At 38.5% G+C, this 27,448-nt stretch overlaps 1 protein-coding gene across 1 annotated transcript in view; it reads right to left on the bottom strand.

The window, feature by feature from the left end:
- Nucleotides 1-27,448, bottom strand: part of LOC109102015 (glutamate receptor 3-like) — a 118,241-nt gene that overhangs the window by 84,600 nt on the left and 6,193 nt on the right. Inside the window, 1 exon segment of the mRNA XM_042737827.1 lies at nt 1,392-1,631. Within this exon segment, the coding sequence (XP_042593761.1) occupies nt 1,392-1,631 (240 nt within the window).

Here is a 27,448-nt window from a genome sequence, read left to right as displayed (position 1 = left end):
TTTTTATTCATGATAGATAATTTTGATCTTGTTCTTAAAAACAACTTTGAATGGTCAAACAGTGAACTTTATTCAAACAAATAAGTATATATATATATATATATATATATATATATATATATATATATATATATATTTTTTTTTTTTTTTTGACAAAGACTGTATCAGTCACTGAATAAGTATTTTGAAAAAATATTCAAATGGTTTAATTTTTATTAATTTATGTAAATTTCCATTTCACTGTGAATGTGAGAAAGCAGTGTGCTTGCAGAGAAAGCCCACCAACACGCTCTTATGATTGCCTGTCATTTGTGATTCACTGGAATCACATTGTGTCTGATTAGCACATAATGTCGGCAAAATGATATTTAACTCACTGATAATCTTGCTGTTTCTCTCAATTCTCAGTTGCATTTCCAAACTGGTGCAACATGAATTCATTTTTGATGAACATTCAGTTTGTTTTTGTCTGTAACTGACATAAACCAATTGTATGCCTTCAGAAAACTTGGACTATACAGGGTGTGAGTTGTTATTTTATTTTATTATTTTATTTTTAAATTGTATTTTATTATTAATATTATTTTATTTTATTTATTTAATTTTTTTTTTTTTTTTTTTTTTTTTTTTTTTTTTTTTTTAACTTGAACACAATTGCATGGCAATCTGTAATTAATTTAGATTTTGGTGAATTGGTGCCAATTTGAATCAATTCATACAAATCTCATTTGCTTACAACCAGTGATGGTTATGTTTAGGGGTGGGGATAGTGATGCACCTTCATGCTTTCTTTTTTTATTTTTTAAATCATATGTTTTTGTACAATTCACATTGTATTAATTCAAACAAAATTGCCACCATGTAATATCTCGTTTTATACTTTCATTTTATGGGAACGAGCAATATGAACCTTCTTCAGAAAATTTTTTGTCTTCCATGAAGGAAAGATTGACTTGTGGGTGAGTAAATGAAGACACAGTTTTCATATTTGGGAAAGCCATTCCTTTAAAATAGCCCAATGTGTTTTTATGAACTGTTTGAAATCAATATCCCTGTTCAGTTCACTAATGCAGATAAACTGTATTAGGAAAGTAAGGTGAGCTATTTAATAAGTAAAGTATTTTAGGGCCCCAAATTCGTCTATGCCGCTCAGAACTGGGGCACATCAGTTCTAAATTCATCATGTATCCAGAGATATCTGGACCTTTGCACCAGTACTGCAGGCGGTCTATCCAGACCCCAAGGACTCAAATGGGGCATCCATCCTCCATCACACCCTGCTCCTTATGTGCTACAAACCCAGCAAAAATAATTCAAATCAGCACTAACTCTTTAACTCATCTAGGCTGAACATTTTGCATGGTGTTCCACAGGTAACTAAGAGGACTTACCTCTGTCTGTGTCATAGAGGTAGACAAACTTGTCCCACTTATAGTGAGACAGGAGACTCAGGACGGCGCCCTTCAGTGGAGGGCGCATCTGAATGACAAATTGCACGTCTGAGTCAATGGGATAGCTGGGTGTGACGAAGGAGGTGTGGAGGGCCCCGCAGAAGGAGGTCAGCGTGTTCATGGACTTCTTGTCATAGAAGCCGAAGATGGCATACACCCCTCTGGAGAACTGCGAACAAACTGGAATCAGAGCAAGACAAGTTTGCTTAGTTTGTTTATGACACAATAAAAAGTGTCCAAAAATCAACTACACAATTCCAAACCAATCCTACCAAATGGAATCCAATGATGTTGGCATGTGAATAATTGCAACAATAGGGAAATCTGTACAAACATAGAAATTGTTTTGACTGCATAAATATAAGCAGAGAAATAATTGCATTATTTCCAGCAGATGAAAGTGCTGTGTTGCATCTGACAGTGAGAACCCATCAACACACTCTTGCCTTAAACAAAACACAAAACTTCATGTCTGATTGGCTGTTCCTTATTGTCCCAAAACATTTGAAGCAAATTAAGCATAATTATGCACATCTCTATGAACCAATAACATCCAATTACTGACACAGAAATGTAACGGTTTGCAGAGAACCTCATCTGAGTTATTACTGTATTTAGCCAGGGGCAACAACATGGTTAGTTTTGTATGCAAGAAAAAGTAATACGAATTTGTGTATTAATATAGATGCTAACTCTTAAAAGACATTTAAAAATGTTCATTATAACAACGGTTTTCACAAACAAATCATGCAGTCTGTGGCTTAATTAACAGAATATGAGAAGAAGCATCCAAACTGGTTGACCAGGATTTTTAAAATTTATTTATTTATTTATTTATTTATTTATTTATTTATTTTGCATTTCTATGTTCATAATTCACTACTGGCTGATGAAATTCTGTGAAAAATCCTAGTTACCACATGTAGACATAAGTGGACTCCTACAAAACATGAACACCTCTGCCCTGCTTTACTTCAACAATAGAATGATTGGTAATGTTACAAAAGTACCTCTAAAAAGCCCATTAAACTAATTCCAAATATAGGTGTTTTAAACAATTTCAGCCCTTTTGCTGACTCCCACCCAACTGAACCTCTGAATTAGACCACTCATCCCTTCAACCACAACCTTTCTCTAAAGTCCCGCCCTTCATAGACATGTCAGTCAACCACAATGTGCAAAATGTATTCAGAGGCAGAATGTTTCTCTCCCCCCCCCCCCCCCCCCCTCTCTCTCTCTCTCTCTCTCTCTCTCTCTCTCTCTCTCTCTCTCTCAACTTTTGCTTTACTTTAGATGGCCTGCTTATTTAGAAGAGACACTGCATTCATGTCGATTTTCTTAATTAGCATTAAGAAAACCCTGACCTACAGTATATGTGCCAAGTAGACATAATGAAAAATCCATGAAAAGTATGTATATAGATGGCTGATGTTAAACAGGAAAATCTTATAAATCTTATAACCTTATCATCAAAGGTTCTTTGTTGGAATAACCTACTAAGTGGACCAGATTTTATGCCTATAGACAAAAGTATAACCAGGGTGGTGATTCCAAAATCCTTGCCTTCTCTATTACTCAACAGCTGGTCATCTATACAGCTGCATTACTCTGGCACATATGTGCGATAACAGGCCTGCAGTGGAGTGACAATTATACTGTGAAAGGGCTAGTTAAGCTGCCCGTCTCCTCACTGGCTCTGCTGGTCTTCAACATTTCCCACAGTTTACTCTTAATTTGGTCCAGTTCTGACACAGCATTTCTCCTGAGGGATAGGAGCTGGCTGCTTTCCTTCCATCAGTTGTCCTGGATTTATTAGGACAGGCTTTGAACAAACTCAAACCAAATACATAAATTATGTCAGATGCCTCTGCATGCAGTCATCTCTCAACTCCAACTAAAGCCTGTTTGTGTTGGCCTGTCTACCCCAATCATCTGGATGTTTCCCTAAGCTTACTTGTTTCAGGCCTGGCACCTTTCTTTTCCTGAATAACTCTCTCCTCAAACCATAACTCTCAGTATCACTTGATATACAGACTAAGTTTGGGTTTTCCAAAGTACAACGTGCACACAATTAGTGTTGCTTTTCCAAAAGCATCATAATCCAAGTATTACATAAATTACACTACTTAAATAGGCAGCCTTGAACTACTCTTAAGACCATTTATTCCAGTTTGATTTGTGAAAAAGGACAAAATAAAAAGTTGTACAATATTGCACAATATGTTTTTGAAAAAGGGCAACACGAACACAACTGATTTACCCATTGCCTCAAATGCATGCCTCGTTTCTTTATTTACTTAAAAAATGACTGATTATGACTATAAATCTAACTCTTTCCCTGCCAAACACAGAATTCTAACTGTTATACATTCGGGGGTGCTATTGCGCATCTCCTGAATTATTCTAGAATGTCCCGATCAAAAACACTTGCAAGGAAGACGCAGAATCGAGCAATCTCATATGTAAGCATATACATATGAAAAATAATGTGATCATCAACAATAAATCACATATAAATGAAAACTGCATAATGAGTGAAATGTCGATCCAGGAAGTGGTAAAGGACTGTGAAGCTTTGAAGGTGCTGATGGAAGCATCTTCTGCATCTTTGCTTTGATCATCGTACTGAATATGATCCAGATGGAGCGTAGTGTTAGTTCTGGCAGGACACGTTAGTCAACCTAGCATCAACTGACACTCAGCTGATCCACGTCTACCTATATGAATATGACACCAGTAATAATTCCATTTACATGGTCCTTTCAGTCGTTATTTGCTCAGGAGCTAATCATCCACCTCCATCCCCAACTCCTCCTTTAGTCCAGCCAGGACTAGGCATTGGATATTTCTCATTGAGTAATTTAGTATTTGATAAAAATGCGATTTTTTTTTCCAGCTTTTTTTAATTTTTATTTTATTATTATTATTATTTATTTTTTTTTGAACATAGAGACTCTCTTCTTTATTTTGATATATTGTTCAGATATTCATACAACAAAATATTCTGGGGACCATGAAATTTTTTTGAAAATCATGAAAAATGCTGGGGGAAGCTAGCAACTTTTTTCAAAAACACTGGCAGGTAAAGAGCTATGAAACATAAAGGCCTTTCCACACTGAGCGTGAAAAAGCTAAACTAATATCGGGCAGGATGACGTGCTGGAATAAAACAATAGATTTCTATGGATGCTTTCACATAGACCACGAACATTCACGTACCGAAAATACAAATGTTTTTTTTTTTTTCTGAACCAGTCCAACGAATCGCAAAGCAAAATCAAGGGCCGTCCAAAAAGATTTTAGCTAGGATCACGTGACCGGAGGAGCTGCTGTTGCAAAAAAGGGTGAGAGTGGTGGCTCTGTTTCGAAAACCAGTGTAAACATACATTGAAGAAGGGTATCCTGGAGAAGAGAGTGGATGCTGAGTTCTTGTTATCACTGGTATATGAGAACAGATGTATTCTCATGTTTTTTATACAGAATAACATTTCTATTAATTGTGTTAGGTGTGAAAGCACCGTTCGTCAGTGATTCGCCTCGCTTTTTCGCATTGCACTCAGTGTGGAAAGGCCTTAAGACCCTGCAATATTTTATTTATGATATCTTTTTGAACTTTTTGAAACTACATTGTTTTAGGGGGAATTAACTTTCAATTGATGCACAGAAATGTCTTGGGTTTTATTAAAAATCCCAATTTGTGTTTTGTAATTGAACAAAAGTCTTATGGGTTTGAGTATTTTATTGCAGAAATTTTATTTTTAATTGAACTCTTTAAAATGATCAAAACAGCATGGTTTGCAACATTTTTGGGACACCTGGCATGACTGAATACCCCAAGGCCTTTCTTGAACATTTCTGAACATTATTTTTGTTTTGTTTTTTATCAGTGGGAAGTACAGTGTTTGTACTCTGGTCTTGCTTCATTCCTTAAAATAATTCCACAAGATTGAGACAAATCTCAGTGCTTGGAATAACTACGAGCTCTGTTTTGAAGCACAAACATTGCCTTATTGCTTTTCATTACGCAGAGAGTCCTAGCATGTCACGTCACATTTTGATAATGTGTTTACTCCAGTGGGCATGGGGCATGCAGCTGGGCTCATTGCAGCTCAGGGAACAGTGCTAAGCAATGTTAACGGATCTCCGAATGGCTGAAGGATCCTTCCTCAGCCCCTCCATCTTTACCTTCTTGCCCCCAAGCAGCTAGCCCTCTCATTTTCATGCACTCATCAAAACACGCAGCACCTTCATTCTGCTAATCAGGACGCTCTTTGCACTGCAGCAGGAACAATGCATTTACACATGCCTGACTGCTCCAAATGACCACGAGGCCACTGGTGTTGAAATGATAAGGACCATTAGAAAAGGCTCCATCCCAACGGCTGCGTTTGGGACTGAAATAATGTAATCGCAGTGTCATGCACTGGAAGCCATCTTTCACCACCATGATTGTACATGGCCCAGAGACCTAAAGCACATCGCAGCAAATGTCAGAGTCGATCATCCAGCTTTCGGTATTCACTGTCCTCTTCTGTCCTTATTCCTCTCTCTCTTCTCTTCTCGTTCTACCGCTTCTGCTTTTCCACCCACCCCTACAAACACCCCATCCCCCCCACAAACACAACTCTCTCACAGGAAGATAGTCCTCTGGGGATTTGAGCAAGTAATTGTATCTGCTCTTGTGAGGAGACATGTGAAGTCCTTCAAACTGTTTATTCAAAATGCCAGCCGAAAACAAGAATCCCTGTTCTCATATCGAAGCGTGCAGTCGGGATGTGTCTTTGAAAGGCAAATGCATTCAGATACTGCATCCTCTTGCATGCACACACATATATTTTTCACTGGCCACAAAACTAATGTCCACATTTCATAATGTATCTTTTGGCAGTTTTGCTGTTTATGGTTACAAACTGGCTCAAAAGTGAAAGTAAAGGTGAAAGTGACAATACAACAGATGCATATGCATTGCATTATCTTTGCACTGCATATTGTACAAAGGCAGCATCCTGAGGAAAGTGGAGTCCAATACTTAACTTTTTTTGAATGGACACTCACGCACAGGATACTACATAGTATTTTCAGCATACAGCTGAATCCAAATTTAGTGTTTAGACAATGGTCTCACTGCTTTATGAACTTGATGTATCCATAAAGAATACATGTCTTAAAATTTGGGAGGAAAATATATAATTAACATTAAATTGTTAACAACATCCTGTCAGGAGTGTGCTTAGTTGCTTAACAACGCTGTCTAGGTACACAACTCACTAAGGTTTAGAATAGAGTCATTGTGTCATGGGTCATGACTCACAGCACCAATTCCAAACCCCCATACACACACACACAATGTACCATAAGTCTTCTCTAGGCCCTTCAACCTCATGTGACATCAGCAGTCGGTAGAGTCCATGACTAATCAGTCAATATCATGGTTATGTGTCCTGCTCTTTGTAGAGCATCTCACACTGGCACCTATGAAAATTTTAATGGGTAACATAGTGTTAAACGTTTCATATTGAAATTTTCATAACCCTAAGGAATGTTTGTGCACAGAAAACAGAGTATGATGCTCTTATGTACATCATATCTCTGTTGTACATTCCCAAAAATAATGTGCTTTTTAGAATGTAAGCATGGCAATGAACATTATAATATTTACAATCCTATATATGTGTGTATGTAAGATTTTGCAGTTACAGAATTTTACACAAAATCAAGTAAAGTCTGCATTATTTGTGACAGCTTGCATTTCTTGTCAATTTTCAGCAATATTAGCAAAACAAAATCCATAATTCAGAGCCCAAGCTAAATTATTCAATATGTGTTCAACTGTATGTTGCCACTGTATTGCTGTATAGAAATCTCTCCAAATCACTCATTCATGACCTACATTGTCTTTTCATTCACTTTCAAAAGGATGTATATAATCTTAATCACTGCCTGAAGAAAAAAAAGTCTTTGCTTGAGGTTATTGCATTAATTCATTAGCCTCCATTGATTTGTATCTTGTTTCACAATGTTCTGGGAATCATGGCTTTGTAATCATTAGAAACATCTAGATATTTTCAGCCTTTTTATGCCTCAGAGAAAGAGAAAGGTCATTTTTACCAGAATACTAGCAAAACAGTTTATTTATTTATTTTTATTTATTTATTTTTTCTTATTCCCGTTTGTGGTGAAGTCATTACAAGCACTATTTCAGCAGGATAGCAGGTGCTGGAGAATTTTACAAGGCCAGCGTGACCAACTACACGGTATATTACACAAAGTAGCAGGGCATATATGAAGTATACAAAAAACATCTTCCTAAATGTCTGTCATCATGTATTTACGCCAGTCCAAACTCAAATGACTTTCTTCCTTCAGTGAAACACAAAAAGAGACATTTTAAAGAATCACACTGTTATTTATTTTTCATTCAGTGAAAGTGAATGGATATGTGGGGCTATCAAGCATAAAAAAAAGCAAAATGTCATAAAAGTACCAAACTGTTTTTCAAAAGGTGACAGCTAATGAATCTAGGTAAGAAATCTGAATCCAATGATTAAAGGTGAAGTGTTTAATTCCACCCAAAACTCATTGCATTGGTTAACCCAGCCACTCCAGCAAACAGAACAATGTTCTGAAAGCATAGAGTCAGTGTCATAGTTTCTACTCTCTTAAATTAACCTACAAGTTAAATACTTACAGTTGTCTCTGCACATTAAACAAGAATAGGACAAATTGTTCTAAAGGCTGTACACATAACCTTTAAATGTTATCTTCCCTTGTTAAAAGTAAAACAGTCTCTGCACAGAAGAAGTAATGACCACCAATTCCAATAAATAAAGAATGTGAACATGCTGTTAATTCACTTTAGCATTCGCTGCAATCCACTGTTGTAGCATTTTCCCATTTCTGCTAGAATATCCTGATAACACATCATGCATTCTCCACAGAGGAAATGTTTTACAAGGGCAATGGTTGCAACAATCTCCTTCTACTTCTTTCCCCCCTTGGGGGTTTATGACTGGGGTTGATGCATGTACAGCTTATGATATTCTGTAATTGGATTTTCAGAAAGCTGTTGACAAAGTCTCCCACAACTGCCTAATCCCCAATCAGCAGTGCAGCGCTGAGCATGTGCCTATAGCTGGGTAGAGAGCAACGGAAACATGCAGCCAAGTGATGCTATTGTAATATCAAATGGCATGAGGGGGTGCTGTGGATTTACTGTAGAATTTGGTATGCAATAAACACAGTTAATCTCAAGGAAGAACTAGGGAGAATATGCTATTATAATCTAACTCATATCTACTAGATAGTGTATCTGGTAATGGAGCCAGTGATAGTCCACTGTCAATGAAACCAATTACTCTTTCCCAGAAAAGTAGTACAATGGTGTTAGATGGTAATACCTTGATACTGGATGCTTATTATCACATCCAATTGTATTTATATGGTAATCCAGAATACTTGGGTGGTACTAAAAGTAGGCTAATTCTCCAAAAAGCATGGTATTATAACTGTACAGTTTTAAAAACATGGTAGTAGCAGGGTGACATGTCAAAAACCCACTGTAATGTCTTTTTAGTGTAAACATTGGCTTTCCACATTTTTATCTTTTAATAATTTATAATCAAACTATATTTAACCCACTCTTTTGTTACAGAAGCTGGTTATGCTATAGGTTGGCTATGTTTAGCTATGCTTACTGTAAGTAGCTATATAACAAACAATGTGCTAATTTATTGAGAAAAATCTAAAACCGTTATAAACAGCTGTGTGTGTTTTTTTTTTTTTTTTTTTTCTGGCTACAAAAAAAAAAAAGTGTTAAATGCTGTGTGGCATTTACATTTCGGTAAGCAAGTGCTTCCTTAATGATCAAAAGCTGTCTGAAAGCACTGAATGAAACGCTTGCAAGATTTCAGGGTGGTTTGTTGTATGGAAAACTTTAATGCAATTTCTGTCACGTACAGAAAAAGCAGAGACTTTGGACTGAGTGTTTTTAGCAGCTAACTTCAGCATATCATGCTAGTCGCCCCCGTAGCAGGAGCTGGAGTGGGCAGCGAGCCTCGTTGAGGAGAGAGCTCAGGGGAAGTAGTCAAGGAGGCCATTTGCAAATCGCCTCTTCCTCTGGGTAACTTAGCTGCAGTTTCCAAGAGAGGCCATTTTCAAAGGGGAGAGACGAGAACTGTGGGTGGTGTGTGTTTCAACTGGGTTTCTTGTAAAGCAGGGTGAAAAAATGGCAGCTCAGATGCACCATTCAGTCTCTCTCCTTCTGTGCTTTTCTCTTTTCACTCAGCCTCTCTGAATTCTTAGAGTCAACTCACTCATATCACCCACATATCTATCCATCGCCACCTCCTCCAGATCACCGATGCTAACCTGCAAACCACTGACCGGCGCTTGTAATATAGCTTTCACCATAGAGGTGTTCTCAAATGATATGTAGGAATTCATGACAAGCAGTGCCTGATAAAAACCCAATCCTGGCAAGAAAGGGATTTGCATTGTTTGCTTGATTACGGGCTTGAATTTAAAGCAAGTCTCCCAAGGCGCTCTCTTTTCAGCTCTGGTGTTACTGTCCAGAATAACTAAACAGGCCACGGATGGGAGGGGAGAGGACTCTTTAACCTTGAAGCTATCATGTAAAAAATGCTCTCGGCTCCCCTCTACCTCACTCTCAAGTCTTTAAGAGTAAAAAGTCCTCTTCCCTATCTCGGCTTTGAGGAGTCCTTGCTGAGGTTGTAATGCTAGAGCAAAGAGGGACTCCTGGCCCTACAGTACTTCATTACAGGCTGAGCCTCAAAATCCCTTTATTTCAGAGCTTGGCAGTATGAATATATCTCGCCATTTCTTATGCCTTGCCTGCAGGCAGCCCGCAGATGTGTCTTCTAGGAGTAGCTCAGTGATTTGAGGTAAAAAAAAAAAAAAGTACCAAAGACCATGAAAGGGATGCGGGCTGCTTCCCAGTTTGTATGCCTCTATTACACACACACCAATGTTCTTTTCTGTTGATGGGAACGTCTCTACCCACTAATTACCCTTAAAATCAGAGACCCAACTCCAGCCCCAAACCAACCCCCCACTGATTTCCTACTTGTTGAAAACCACTCCAAGGACAGTGGTAAAGACATTTCCCCTATCCAATCCTCTCCCTCCTCCAAAACTACAGTATCTCAATGCTATACAGCACTGATAGCATATAAATTGGGTAGCAACCAAAGTCATTGTGGGGTGAGAATGCAGTCGGCAGTGCTCAGAATCCTCTCATCACTGACAGTGGCCTTCATTAGCAGCATCCTTATTTGGCTCACACATCCAGCAGATCCTAGAGTCAGTGATACCAGTGGGCTGCACAGGGGGGATGAGAGCAAACGAAAGACAGCAATAGAGATAGAGGAGGCGGTGTGTTCACAAGAAGCTGCAGTCCAGCGTGAACAGCATTGGAGATGTGAGGGATGAGGAAAGAAAGACACACTGCCTATGAGAGGTCCAGCTATTACCCAAGAGGCCCTCAGGTTAACGCAGAGCCCGGGTCATGGCCATAAAAGGGAACTCACAGGTGGTGGAAGTGGCAGCCACTCGAGCGCTGAGACAACCAGAGTTTCAGAGCTGCTGACTTGAACAGAAGGGAAAGACTGGCTGCTTATTTTGCGCAACCAAGTTCCCAGGTCACCCAAGCCAGCATAAAAGCACAATGACAAGCTTAGGAGCCATTGTCCCTTTTCAGATGTCTTTAAATAGCGCTTCACTTCTGACAGATCACATTTTCCCCTCTTTCTTTTGCTTTTCCAAAAAGAGGACATCTAAGCCAAGTGCACCAGCGGGAGGTTCAAGCATGGAATCGCTCCAGATTGTCTTTTCAGTTTGCAGCTGGACGGGATTAGGGATCATATCCGCCTGAGGTAAACTTTCTGATCCACATGCAAGCCTAACAAGAAAACAATCCAGCTGAGGAACTTTGGGGGAAAGCAGTGAGAGCCCACACAAGGAAAGAGGGAGAGAGCTATAAATAGGAGCCATGTGTCAGGCCTTGCATTTGCAGATTGAGTTGAGAGTGACTTAATATTTCATTGCCTGTCACACAAACAGCCACGGACACATAACAGCAAGCTGAGAAGTCTTCCTACGGAATGTACCCACAGCTTTTGCTTGCTGATGTGTGAAGTGGCGAGAACAACTGCTTGAATTAACCATTTCCAAATGAACATGGGAAGAACATGGATCATCATGATTCTTTAACTCAATGATTTGGTTAGGGTCAATGCAATGCTAAAATTTCAGTAAACCACAAACTCCAACAAGCAGTAAGAAACGGATAGTGTACAGTTAGCCAGACATTATCACAAACTAAACTTAGTAAAGTAGCACCCGTTTCAGTGATGTAGATGAGCATCTGATATACAGTGTTGCCAGCTTTGACGATTGTGACTTTTAGGAAATATCTGACCACTGAAAGCCGAAACTCACCAATCAGATTAAAAAATGATTAGAAAAATTCCCCCAAAATGCCCCTGATTTCATCAAACATGTTCTCAAAAACAGACCTACATTACTTACACTACATGTTTTTCTTTACAATGCAACACAGTTGTAAGTAGTATTATTCCACTCCATTTCATCAACTGACACTGAGGAATCAATAGAAATTGTATCAAAATTACAACACAATTGGGTTGGGGGTTCTATAATTGTGAAAATGTCAATGAAAAGCTAGAATATCAAAAATGCTGGATGATATTGATGTGCACAGAGGTTCTGCATTCTTTTTTTTTTGTGAAGGCAGCCTTTAGCTCGTGAATCTTGATCAATTTGACCAGTCTTTTTGACATGTCAGTTAAATATCAAATGGTAAAGGATGATAACCCTACACTTGGATGACACTGCTCTGTCTAGCCTTATTTTGTGTCAAGCTCATACCAGCTGCATTAACTTGTGGTATTGTGCTTACTGGTATCTTAAACCATTTAATTAAAAAATAATTAAACATTTTATGGTTTGCTGCTTGCTGCTTGTTACAGAGAACAGAGGGGGCACTTTAAAGTAAGACTTTAGAGCATGTCAGGTATCTTTAGCATCAAAATTTGAATTACAGCAAATTTCTTTGCATAAGCCAGAGTTATTTTAGCATTGACAGGGCTCTGAAGGTACATCAAAAGCATGGAATTATAAAATATACATCAAATGTTCTATTTGTAGCCAGCTGATGGAAGACTACATTCTATGCATAGGTCATGAATTAACGTACATCATATTAAATATTCACATATTTTGCTATTTCTGGCCTATATATGTACAATCTTGGCAGGTGTTGGTGCAGACACAGAAAATGTGCTAATCGTGTCTGTTTCAGCACATTATATCCTTGGAAAGTTAGTACTGTAGATTTATATGGCTAAGCTAGACCAAATGTTCACTTCCTCTCTAATGATGTCATCTTTCCTGCAGGGCTATGGTTTAACAGCTCTCAGTGGCCCTGGGATCGGTAGGATCAGCTCTCAATCCGGGGATCTTCATTAATCTTGACTGGGTCTGGAGACGTATGTGTGTTCTCTAAACAGAGGATACTGAGAGCTTGCCAAAATCATATTCCATAATAAACTTGGGATGGGGACCATCTAAAAGCTTGTGCACACTCCATTCAAATGGGACTTTTGTCATCTTTTGTGCTTTTCCAATGCCTCCTAAATGCATCCACAAAGCCAGAGCGAGGAACAATAGAGGTGCCTGGTGCACCAGAGTAGATTATAGAAAAATATGCACAATGTTAACAGTTTTCCATTATTCCCTGGGAAAGGCTGAAGCCCACGGAGTGTTAAATGTAGTTGAAGACATCACTCTGACCTTCAGAAGCACAACAGAGCTAAAACACAGACCTAATATGCTGGTGGGAGAGGAAAATACAGAACAGGCTGAGAATAAATCAGAAAAAGAACAGGCTCTACAGTACAGAGATCACCAGTTGTATAATTACTGATATTATGAAGCGTGGAAGCATCTCAGGACTAATTGAGATTTTAAAAGGTATAAAAATTCAAGTCAATTTGGTAACACTTTATTTTGATGGTCCTTTTTGAGCATTCTGTTGACAATCAGTAACGTTGCACCTACATGTGAACTAACTCTCTTTAGAGTGTTAGTAAACTGTCTTCTTACTCTTTACTGTGATGGTCGCCCAACAGTAGGTGCAACATTACTTATAGTCAACAGAATGTGTTAAAAGGACCATCAAAATAAAGTGAAATCATCAATTTTATGTTTTTCAAGCAGACTAAAAATAGAAAAATGTGTTTTGAAGAAGTATATCTATACCACGTTTCCCAAATATTAAAGCAGTTTTGAAATATGTAATTTATCCCTAAATTGTGCAAATTAGCAGCAAGTACAAAGAGTGCATTTATTACAACTGAACAACAACAGGATGTGTTATAACATCAAAACATGGACATTTTAAATTTACTTAATACTTAATGTTGTGCCAACAGCCATCCCCCCTTTTTTAATGGTGTCCATGTAATAAACATTTGATTCAAAAGCAAATAAAATGGAAATTGCCAGGCTGGGTTACTCAGAAATGAGAGCGAAAGGATCCAACTGCTGTAAAAGTGCAGCTTGTGTGAGTATATAAAATTCAAAGAGAATCTGCTGATCATTTAATATTCATTAATGTAACTGGAAATAAAATTACATACCAGATTTTAATTTTCTACCTCAAAATTGGTTTTGTCCTTTAAATCCATTACATTTTTTATAGATTTTACAACTTGTACAGTCACCTCAGGAGCATTGTGCTCATGTATGATAATGATTTTGCCCCTGCAGCTCATTTTGAAATGGTTAAACTGATGGATTGGTTGAACACTCCCCGGTCTCTCTTTTTGTTCACACTTTCTGAACTATGCTGTGAATCTCTGAAGGAATGGTGCATCCTGTTTTCCCTAACCCCACTGCTGTTTTGTCACAATCACAAAACCCATTTTTTCTTCCACAGCTGTGACGCATGAGTGATAAACTGTCCATAATAACAAGTCATTTTCATTTGTGTGATTGTGCAAACCAGGAGCGTGTCATAAGGTTCGCCATAAACCATCTGCAGCTTTGCACTGCAGATAAACGTTTTCAAAGCATAAATGAGATTTTATGAGGCTGTGGGAATATTTACTCTTATACTTATTTCCCCCTTCTGTTTACTGGTGATTTTTATGGTCAGCTGTGCATTCTTGTCATATCATCATTCTGATATCATCTTCAATAACAGGGAGGGCAAGATCTGTCATCTGTTGATTTCTGCCTCAAAGTGATTTAAGACAAAATAACTTCTTGAAACATGGTCCCACAAAAACAACAGGTAGATAAGAGCAGCGCTCCATCTAATAAGAGCTCACTGCCAGACCGACGCTACCGTTGCAACACTGTCAAAACGTCCCCATGGTTTTGAAAATGGTCAAAGCGCTACTTCGGCTGAATGGATGGAGTATGCATCAGCTCAAACAACTAGAGACTTGAAAGCTGCTGTTATATCAAACAACATCTGCGAGCACCAGTAATACCAGGATAAATAAGACAGTGCTACTACACTCCTCAGGTTTCCTTTGATATTGGCATTAAAAATTCATTGTGTTTTATTTGCCTTCAAGTGAGTGAAGTGTTTGTTGCCCTCTGTCTTCACAAAGCTATCTCTTAGGATCTCTCCGGAGCTCGATTCTGGGAACAGATAGTGGTGATGAGTTTTGTAATGCTCTTCGAGAAATAAAGCCTTAATTATACCGGATTTCATAACACTGCCTACCACCGCCTCACTCCACAGGATGATGTCATTGTTCTCATGTAACGGCAAGGCCTGTGAGATCCTGACGCTTTGGCAAGGGCAGTCGTTCAGGACCAAGGACAGCAGCAACACAAATAGTACAAAAATCTATTGGTGGAGGGACAGGGTATGGAGATATGGAAGGCTTGACTGCTGGGCACCACACTGTGCCCTTACCTGACAAAAATCAAACCATGTGACTGCTTTGCTACCTTAAATCCTAAACTGCCTGCATAGCATGGAAACACCACGGAATCCCACAACAAATTCACTGACAGACCACATCCCCTGATGACCGTGAACAATGACCGTCTCTATGGGACCTATCCAGCATACTGCTCTGCATACATCTGCATATATTTCCTGCCACATGGTGCCAGCATATTGCTTCTATTTATTTATTTATTTATTTATTGCTGACTTTTCTTTAAACATGAGGGGGACAAAAAATGAAACTAGATATTTACTTATTATTATTATTATTATTATTATTATTATTATTATTTTTTTTTTTATTATTATTATTAATAATAATATTTTCTTAATATTTGTTAATGTTTTTTTTTTTTGTAATTTTTCTGAGTCATGTGAGCTGTAGTGTGATATTATTATAAATTATGAGGTTGATTTGTGTGTTATTTGATTTGGCGGTTGTTATCTGGGGTTCGAGGTTTATTTTATTCCCAGATAACAACCGCCAAATTGAAGAGTTATCTTGACCGGTACTACTTATATGCTTAACGAGTCACTCCGCGATCGTTGACTGTCTGGCGGCATCTTGTGACTGAAACCATTTAACCACCGCGTATTACAATGGAAGACTTCAGCATTAATTTCTTACTACTTCAGTTTGGTAAAACCAAATCTTTTTAGCCGTTTAATAAGCAGGATAATGTACATCCAGCCGATTGTTATCTCAGAATAAACCCCGACATGGAGATCAGGAACACAACACAAAGCGTTTTTCTTTATACTTTCTAAAGACTAGCCAGAAATCATGTAAATAAAATTATTTTATTGTATTGACAAGCATAGTTTTCAACAGTAAAACATGATTTTAAAAAGTTGAAATCAGAATTTTAAAAATCTGTTCAGTGAGAAAAAAATACAGTAATGCTGTAATCCACTTTAGACATTCTACTATCCATAAGTAACTTGTCAACTCCATGTCAATGTAGACTGTCTGCTTAATATCTGCTTAAACTTTATTTTGATGCTCCATCAACAGGCAATTTGCTGACTGTAAGTTTGCAAGTCAACATATTCTGCTACCCAACAGTCTACCAAAATTCTAATGAGAGTTAGCTGACATGTAAATTACAAAGTTACTTATAATTTAAAGTGGACTATTAAAATAAATTGTTACCAATTAGGCAAATATTGAGTTAAAAATCTAAGTACTGTGCATCTAAACATAAACAATTAGGTATATAATATAGGCATATAACAAGGTATATAATGTCCAATGTTTTTATTCTCTGTCTATATCCTCTTTTACATCTTTCAGCACATTATTTTTACCCTTGACCGTTCTCTGTTGAAGATATCATTCCTCTTAAAGCATACAAATGAATTGCCAATCGTCCTGGGCCCTTGATCCTTCCTGGTTTCTTTCAGCTGAATATCAAATGCACTTGTCTGCATAGCCTGCTTTCAAATCTCTTCAAGCACATCCATGGAGAAGAGGACAGATGAAGGTCCTTCCTATCATCTCCTAATGGCCATGATTTGATCAGCACATGTAAAATTGAATGAAGCCTCCATACACAGGTAAGCAAGTGTGATGTGATTGTAGCGGGCAAATGCTAAACGGGTAATAACTCTGAATGGTATACTCGCTTGCTATGTTTACTTGGCTTGTAGTAGATCTCAAAAGGTTAATTTATTGCCACCAATAACAGTCAATTAGAAATTCATAGACAATGTTTGCAGGCCTCCATGGAGGTCTCTCTGGAGATACTTTTTCAATAGTGTGGTAAATGAAAGTGTGGAATCTATGTTATTAGTGGTGTTTTGCATACGTGCCAATAATGTTTATACTTCATATTTAGTATACAATATAGTACATAACATAATACTTAGTACAGATGATCGGGAATCTGCCAATGTTTCAATATTGCTCGTTGTACATATCGTTGCTGCTTGGAAATGAAATGTCTGGTGAGTGGTGCTCAAGGTTTATAGTCTACTACATTAGAGAATAACATGCCACCTACACTAAACCTGACACTAAAACCAACTGATAGAGTTAACAAAAACAAATGAGAGATAAAAACACCTTTTAGCCAAAGTCACTTTCAAGTTTAGTCTGTTTATTATTCTTGCATATTTGCAATGCCTCTGGGATGGTATTTTTAGAAGTTTTCCTATCTAAATGAATGGAAGAATCCTGACATCTCAAAAACCTCTCACTGAACTCACAATTAAATTACATATTTCAAGTCAGCAACAAAATCTAAAATTAACTGCCCCATGAATGTTGTTTCTTATGCTCAAATGGTATTTAAAAAGCCTCAGATTTCTATGGGAACAGGAGCTTCTCACGCCGATACATTGATGCAATGACTTTACCAATCAGCAATTGGGTCTTTCATTTAGAAGACAGGACCATTCAGTCATACTGTGCTTTGCAGTTTCTCAGATTCATAAGTATAGGAGTGAACCGTCTTTGTATTTCTATAGTCTTTGTATTAGATTGTAGAGGTTTGCTAGCTCAGAAAAGCAATACATTTGAAGCTGGTTACGTGATGCAAAAGTAAAAATGTATTTGTTTACCAATCATGCACTATGGTAAAATTGTTTTAACATAGTATAGTGAAGGAACCATGTGGAAATAAATCATTATTAACTGTTAATCTGCCACGTAATCATGATTTGCGTGAAAAGGAATAAAAGTTATTAGTGGTTTACTGGCACTAGTGTTAATTTCATTATGAAATCACAGTGAATTATATGTTTAGGTACGTTTTTGGAGTTTTGCAAAAATATATGCTTTGGTCACACTTTATTTTAAGAACCGGCTCTCACTATTAACTATGGCTTTTGCCTTTAATAAACTCCTAATTTGCTGCTTATTAATAGTGTGTAAGGTAGTTGTTAAGTGTAGGTATGGGTTAGGATTAAGGGATCTAGAATATGGTTATGCAGAGGCATTAATATGTGCTTTATAAGTACTAATAAACAGACAATATGCCAGTAATAGAGAGAATTGGTCCTTAAAATTAAAAAGTATTACCATTTTTTATTTTTTGTTTTTCCAAAAAGGCAACAATACCAGAAACCCTAGCAACAATCCAGAAAACCCTGTACACTTCATTATAATGCCTTAACAATCACTCACAATGCTCTAGTGAGTGCACTAACAAGGCACACTTATGTTTGCTATTAGAAAATGTATATATATATATATATATTTCTAAGATGATCCAAGGGTTAAAGAAGAAGCCAGAATGAACAATGAACAGAATGCAGTTACTGTATGTGTATATGTTTGTGAAGCCATGTATTCATTCTCTGTCCATTCTCTGAGTCGCTGCCTGAACAGTTGATCCATGGTGGGACAGCAACTGTCCACTTGCCCTGAGGACATCCTCCCTCTCATTTGACAGATCTCCCTCAACTCCAGCAATGCTGGACACCACGATTCTGACTGGAGACCCAGGCATAAGTTGCTTTTTTTGGCTTCAGATTGCGAGGGGGAGAATGACCTGACAAAACACCTCCGGTGGACCAACGCTCTGGCTAATGAGAACAGCTCTGGGCCAAGATACCATAGACTGTCAAGGGCATCTGTGAGAGAAAGTCATACATGACTTCACAATTTCATGTTAAAATAAAAGCGAGAGACTGTTAGGAATAAAGAGGCAGAACAAGTCAAGTCTTTCATCTTTCAACCTGTCATTACATATGCTCTTTGCAGCTGAGAGTTTGATCGTAGTACAAGCTGTGCTGTCCTGCTGACTGACAGTCAAGAGAAACCTTGCCACTCATGAGAGATTAAGAGTTTGTCAAACATTCTTAAAAATTACCCCTTTTGCACCACAAATAATGTGTGTTCCTGTAGCGCTACCAGCAGAGCATGGCACTGCCAGCGCCGCGGGTTTGAGTTGGTCAAGGCTGGGCTTGCTTAGATTCACTCCTGCTGCTAGATACTGTAACTAGACTGTCTGGTTCCAAAAAGCAGATTTGTCTCATTCCAGGATTGTTTGAACCAGGGAATGGAAGGCCTGAAGTGAAGCTGGAACTGAGCGATCGCAGAATGTTTTGAGTGAGGAGGGGAAATGGCCATTACTCCACTCCACTCATATACTCTGTTCCAGATCAGCTTTCAGGCTACGATTACACTAGTATGTTTTTGTATTAAAAGCCCATAACTTTTGTTATGGTTACACCTGAAATCCACACTACTCTGGAGTTTTCGACCCTTGAAAACAGAGACTTTTGGAAATGCAGAAGACCCCGTTTTAAAGGGGTCATTTGACGTGATTTCAATTTTTCCTTTCTCTTTTGAGTGTTACAAGCTCTTGGTGCATAAAGAAGATCTGTAACGTTTATTCTCTCTGTTGCTGCCGCTGCCATGTTGTGGAGTCATTGTGTGTTTCGTTGGGCATGACTAGAAATCAGTGGTTAAGTTGTATTTCAACACTGTTCCAGAACAGTCCAACCCAAATGTTCAGATGTGTACTGCGCATTTTATGGAGGATGAGGACTTTTTCCTGAACCAGTAGCCTGCAATGCATCTGTGACATAAAGGCTGTTTCTATAAAGTTGGGCAATTCAAACTTTGTAAGGACAGTCTGGCGCTTCTGACTCACAGTCTGTAAGTATGTTTTTTTATATTTAAATAATTTGTTTGTTGTTTCTGAGATCCAAAATGGATCTTCTTAGTGAACCGGTCGAACCAGTTCACCAAATCGAACTACATCACTTGAAACTGTTTGTGTCTCCAGTACACACTAATCCACAAATTACTTAAGTTATTCGGTTTATAAATGTGCCTTACACTCCCTCTGAAGCGAAATAAACCAATATCCCGAGTTATTTAGTTACTCCTAACAGTACATTACTGAACTACTAACAGAGAACCGATGATGGAGTGTGCACGAGCATAGGCAGTTGGACTGAATCTCGTGCTGCTGGCCTGGGAGATGGCATCACAGTATGTTAAGCGGCATAACATTTCCGTCACACGCTTGAGGCATTCGGCCAATCACAGCGCACTGGATAGCTGGCCAATCAGAGCACGCCTCGCTTTTTCAGAATGATGGGCTTTGTAAAAATTGACGTGTTTCAGAAAGGCGGGGCTTAGAGGAGAAACAATATAATGTACATTATATGAAAAATAACGTGTTTTTTTGAACCTTAAACCACATAAACACATTGCATTACACCAAATACACAAAATAATGTTCTTTTTAGAAGCATCATATGACCCCTTTAAAATGGAGACTTCTGAAAACGAAGCTGTGGGTGTCCACATTCGCTCCCTAATTAGGATTATTAATGTTATTACTCCAGCCACAATCAATCACAACAATGTATATACAATTACAAATGATTTAGCATATACTGTAAATCGTCAGTTTATTATTTTACACGCATGCACACAGACATTAATTCATACATGACATAGTAGTGAGATGCATAAGAAATCTTTAGATGCGCCCATAACAACAACAACAACAAAAAAACAATACTTTATTTAACCTTTTCTGATAAGAAGAGTGCATTGCAAACGTGAGCATTTTTGGCGATCGTTTCTGTCCCGTCCACTCGTTTTATAGCATTTAACCACAGCTGTCATGTTTTTTTTTTTTTTGTCTGGCAGTGGCAGCAGGTATGTGATAAAATTTCAAATGAAGCCTCTACTATGTTGATTCTGCCACCCAACATAAAAACAAGATGATATTTTAAGCTCCTTATGTAGCCGAATCTGCGCTGGTTTGAATTTGCCGCCTCCAGTTTTCTCTTTGTTTTGCATAGTATATTATGTAGCATGATGCTACAGCACACATGCATTTTCGGTCGAGAAGTGTGGATGGAGATCGTTTCTGAAACACAGAGGAAGCACCAGTGTGGACTAGCATTTGTCAATTGAAAACAACAAAATGTGAACTAACCGGCTTACTTGATTTGAACTTCTTATTCATGTAGTTGTTGTATAAAAACAACATCTGCGATATTCAGTACAAATGCACTCATGCTCATATTGCTTCATTAATTTCACAGTTCTGTTTGCTGCCACTAGTAGCATTCCTTACTAGTCAAGCAAATGTGAATAACATAAAATCAAGCTTTGTTGTAGCTCTTTTTCTGAAAAGTAAAAGAGCAGACTGCAGAGCAACGTGTCCAAATAACCATCTGCTAGCCGGGTGTGTAAGAAACTGGCGGGCCCCATAAAAAAGGGGGTAGGCACATGTAAAATCTTGGCAGAGGAGATGCACACCATTAGCCTAATGACAGAATGAAAGATGGGCGACTTTGTGCGGACGGAGACATGAGATTAAAGGGCTTAGGAATGCAAATTTGTTCTTTAACAAAAATCAAGAAAAGTAAGCTCATGAAGAGAACAAAAAAGTGCAGCGGTCTCACTGTTCGTGTTGCTAGGAGGAAGACACACTCAGCTTTAATTCAGCTGTGGCCATCAGAAAAGAAACGCTGCACCCACAGTCTTTTCATGTTGCTTCTTTGCCTTTGAACTGCTCGTCTAAATGTACTATACCTGCGACTTCAAGCCTTGAATGGCATAATGGGAAAACAGAAGTAATTAGGGAGCTACCACCGTCCCCTCCCCTTTCACCTCTTGTCAACCGTACTTCAAAGTAGCACATCTGTCTTAGTCTTGGGCAAGAAAATGTATGGAACATTCAAAGCCTTGCCTGGAGGATTAGCACGCTCAAATATTGTTTAGCTAGTGTCACTAATTAATTTAACAGAGCGGCTTCAAAATTACTTTAACGTGCAACTCTGTAAGTCACAGTAATGTTGGGAGAAAGAATAAACTTTGAAAGACTAATGTTCTGAAATTAAAGTCACAGAGTACTGAAGCTGAATTTTTGTGAATCAATTAAATTCAAACTATTTGTAACACTTAAGATTAGGGAATACTATTCACCATTACTTGTTAGCATGCATGCTACTACCATACTCGTTGTATTTATAAGAGACATACGAATGCTATATTCTGCACGACCGTATTCTAGATCCTACCCAATACCTAAATATAACTACTACAATAACTGATGGTCATACTTTATTGTAAGGTTCATTTCTCACTAACAAACCATTAACTATGACTTTTGCCTCGGTTAACTTCTAATTTGCTGCTTATTAATAGTAAGTAAGGTAGCTGTTAAGTTTAGGTGTTGGTTAGGATTAGGGATGTAGAATATGTGCATTGTAAGTACTAATAAACAGCCAATATGTTAATAATAGGCATGCTAATAAGCAACTCTTTTATAGTGAGAATTGGTCCCTATACTAAAGTGTTACCTACAGTAACTGTCTTACTTACTATCAATAAGCAATAATTAGGAGTTTATTGAGGGAAAACAATAGTGCATATGTGTTCCCAAGTTCAACGTGCTACCAAGTTTTCAAACTAAACTATTTTCAGATAGGATCCTAAACACAATCTCATTCTGTGACTGGTTGGCCACACATATAGTCCTACATCAAACTCATGGCACTGGATGCACACACAGAACCACAGTGTTTACAGTTTTATGGAAATACCTATAGTTGTAACATGAAATGTAAGTTGCAGCCAAATGTATTGTCACAATGTTAAATACCTCTAACCAGAAAAAAAGTAGGATGTTACTTTATTTTATTTTATTTCATAATTTTGTTAATTGGAATAAGTGTTGCATGCAGGAATAGAAGCAGGTCTGAATGCGAATGACTACGGCTTTGAAAACATCAGTAGAGTTATGACAGGTTAAGACATTTTGATTATGTGAAAATATATGCAAAGATGACTCATTCTATTGGGTCAGTTTTGATTTCATTCTGACTTTAAGATGGGATAAGAATATTTTAATACACTACAGCTTTAGTAACTTTAACTTAAGCAACAAAAACGCCTCTTTTTCCCTGCAAAATACAACAAGTTATAATAACTTGATAATTGAGATAACGGGATAATTGACTAAACAAAATTCTAATGGACTTTGACACGGTCAAACGTACTTGAGGCCATTTGCTCTGTCTTATCAGAAGTAGCTGCTGCTGCTGCAGAAGAGGTGAGTGCACTCTCCGTCTCTGTCGCGGATGTAACCCGATCCTTCCGACGGGTGAATATCCGCAAGGCTGCGGGTCCTGATGGCATCCCAGGCCGTGTGCTCCGAGCATGCGCATTCCAGCTAGCCGGTGTTTTTACATACATTTTCAATCTCTCCCTCTCTCTCTCTGTGGTTCCCTCGTGCTTCAAAAAATCCACCATTGTGCCCATACCAAAGAAAAATAAAATCACATGCTTGAATGACTGGAGGCCTGTTGCTCTCACACCCATCTTCAGTAAGTGTTTTGAGAGACTCGTCAGAGACTACATCTGCTCTGTGCTGCCTGCCTCACTGGATCCGCTACAATTTGCATATCGTAGCAACCGTTCTACAGACGATGCTATTGCTTTCACTCTACACACTGCTCTCTCCCACCTGGAAAATAAGAACACCTATGTGAGAATGCTGTTTGTGGACTACAGCTCAGCATTTAACACCATAGTGCCTACCACACTTGTTGCGAAGCTCCAGTCTCTGGGACTAAACAGATCTCTGTGCAGCTGGATCCTGGACTTCCTAACAGGCAGAAGCCAGGTGGTCAGAATGGGCAACAACACTTCATCCCCGCTGACCCTCAACACTGGTGCTCCTCAGGGCGTGTGTCCTCAGCCCGCTCCTGTACTCCCTGTACACACATGACTGTACAGCCACACACAGCTCCAACGTCATCATCAAATTCGCTGATGACACAACGGTGATAGGCCTGATCACCGACAACGATGAGACGGCCTACAGAGAGGAGGTGAGCACCCTGACTAAATGGTGTCAGGACAACCACCTCTCACTCAACATCGACAAGACCAAGGAGCTGGTGGTGGATTTCAGGAGACAGAGCAGAGAACACACCCCCATCACCATCGACAAGACACCTGTGGAGCGGGTAAGCAGCTTCAAGTTCCTCGGTGTTAACATCAGTGAGGATCTCACCTGGTCTACACACACTGATGCAGTGCTGAAGAAGGCACATCAACGCCTCTTCTTCCTGAGACGGCTGAGGAAGTTTGGAATGAGCCCCAGCATCCTCAGATCGTTCTACACCTGCACTATAGAGAGCATCCTGACGGGCTGCATCACTGCCTGGTTTGGAAACAGCACCGCTGGCAACCGCAAAGCTCTGAAAAGGGTCGTGCGAACTGCCAGTCACATTGTTGGAGGTGAGCTTCCCTCCCTCCAGGACATCTACACCAGGCGGTGTATAAGAAAATCCCGGAGGATCATCAGTGACTCCAGCCATCCTTCCCACAGACTGCTCTCTCTGCTGCCCTCAGGAAGACGTCTCCGCAGCATCCGATCCCGCACTAGCCGACTGAGGGATAGCTTTTTCCCTCAGGCTATCCGACTTATGAACAGCTCTGAACTAATACACCCTACAGCATACTCCACAATATGGTATGCCACACACTGCACTTTAACTTTGACAGTTCAACACCGAACTATTTAACACAATAATCTACCTGCTACCACTGGATTCCATCCAATGCACATCCATAACATTTCTGTATCCAGCCCACGTACACTTAGCATATTTTCATGCGTATATATGTCTACATAATGTAGAATGTGTACATTCTGTGTATAGTGTATAATGTGTAGTGCTAACTGTATGTATGTACATATTGCGTAAAATGTGTAGTGCTAACTGTAAGTATGTCCAATAGTACGCTGTGTGTACTGACTATATGTATGTGCATATTGCATATTTTCACCTGTTGAAGTCTGTATGGTTATATGTTAACTGTTTCTGCAATTTCTGGTGCACGCTCCCAAGAATTTCACTCACCAAGGCACATGTGCTGTGGTGATGTGACAATAAAGTGACTTGACTTGACTTGACTTGACGTGACAAGCAAAAGCATTTTTTTTTTTTTTTTTTTTGTGAAACAGCAAATGCACATCTCATAAAACTTCAATCTCAGGGACCCTGTGCTTATTTGCTTAGAGAAGCACAAGGCAAAACAATGCACAGCAGTTTGATTCCAATTTGGCTATATTGATCCCATCAGAGAATAGCAATTTTATAAGCATTGGTAGGACAATGTGTTTCATATTCCAATCAAGAGAATGGATTCCACCTCATGATTTAGGTACATTTGTAATTTCAAGCTGAATGAGATTTGCAGAAACTATCCGAGGCAGTTCAGCTGTTAACAAGCCTTGGCACACAATAAGAAATCGAAATCTCAGTGAAATAGCATTCAGTTTGTTTTAAATTCTCACAAACATCACAGGCAATTTCCTCATTTCGGAGGGTAAATATCTGGTTTTATCTACTTTGTAAAAGCATTGTTTAAAATTCTTTGTGCTTAACACACTCCAGAGATTGGTAAAGAAAACCACAGTCGAAACCCAAAAGCGGCACACGAAAGAACTATAATGAGCAACAGAAGCGAAACCCCATCCCAAACACAAATCAGCACGCTGGAAGGAAAATCCATGCGTCTTGGCAGTTACATCCGCCATGAGTAGCACAAAACAAAGCAAAGTGTTCAAAAGTTCATTTTTTCCAAAGTTTCACTGCAAAACTGAGATTTGCTTAAGACTCGATTTGGCGGCAAACAAATGCAGGATTACCTTCACCGTGGAGAAACAAACACAGACTTGTGACTGGACAAAACACGAAAAGATAAAATCTTCTCAAGGAGACTGAGATAGAATGTAAATATTTGCAATCGCAACAGATGTGCTCTATTAAGTGCAGTATGTTAAAATCTCAAATATGCTGTGTTCTGCAAATATAAAGATGTCCTGCTCTCCCAGATTTAATGTATGCTGTCTTGGAAGAGTCATATCTCATTCTGTGAGGAGTGACAGAATGCAGAATGTACTTGGGTACTGAATTAATGTAAACAAAACATGCTTAAATGTGCTGTTTGCTTTGCCGTCTAAGTTGCCATATTGCGCATACTGTCTTCACAGTACACATCACAGCTGATTCCCTATGGCAAATACGGCCCTTATCCTGGGCTCTAGCAATCGCTGTACTTTGTTGTGCTCAACATACTTCAGTGACTCAGAAATCTGTCTCAGTCAATAGGCAGTAGAGGTGAAATGTCATTTTGAGTCTATTTATTCTATTATTTTGGTGAGCCCTGCATTTCTGCCAGAACATTTTGCAGCGGATGGCCATTTCATTGTGCTTGTGTGGCAGACAGTTTTGACAGAGCTGTCTTTGGTGTACAAGCAGTTCTACATCACCATTACAGCGCTCATTCAAACGCATATTCTTCTGTTCTTCGATAGCTTTTGATAGGAGCAAAATTTGTCATTATTAAATTGTAAAAATGAAAGACTAAATAAGATGCAAGAAAACATTGACTGCCTGCCTCTTTCCCTGGCGATCCATTTCAGATGTCAGGGGGAATCTCACAAAACCTGTCAAGAAATGTTCAGGTTTCACTACAAAATCCAATAATACAGTATAGTGTGTGTGTATACACACAAACACACACAATCGTGCATTTGTATTTTTTTTATACATTTAACATTTAACAGTATGTAACTTCTACATTTATAAAGTTTAAAGCTTTTGTAAAGTTATACATGTAGAAATTTAAAAACTTTATACATATAATTATACAGCTATATAAGTAGTATTTCTTGTACTATATTTATGATGACACATAAGATGAATAAGAAGGAAAAATGATTATGCGAAATTGAGAAGCAAATGCAAATAGCAAATAACTGGCATAATGTCAAAATATTAATGGTCCCCAAACCAAAATATACTTTCTATGTAACATAATATATATTTTATGTAAAATGATTTCCTTTCTTTTGGTTTTGGGGTGATCCGTGACCCATCACAGAAACCTCATCAAAATGTCCCCAGACTACATAACTCCAACATCATTAGAAACAAAAAACAACTGTACAGCCAAAAATGTAATCTCAAAATACAATCAACTAGAACAATTTGAGAA

This window comes from Cyprinus carpio, chromosome B14 (genome assembly GCF_018340385.1).
Source record: "Cyprinus carpio isolate SPL01 chromosome B14, ASM1834038v1, whole genome shotgun sequence".
Classification (NCBI taxonomy): domain Eukaryota; kingdom Metazoa; phylum Chordata; class Actinopteri; order Cypriniformes; family Cyprinidae; genus Cyprinus; species Cyprinus carpio.
Note: the sequence above shows the minus strand (reverse complement) of the source record. Positions and strands in the feature narration are given on the sequence as shown.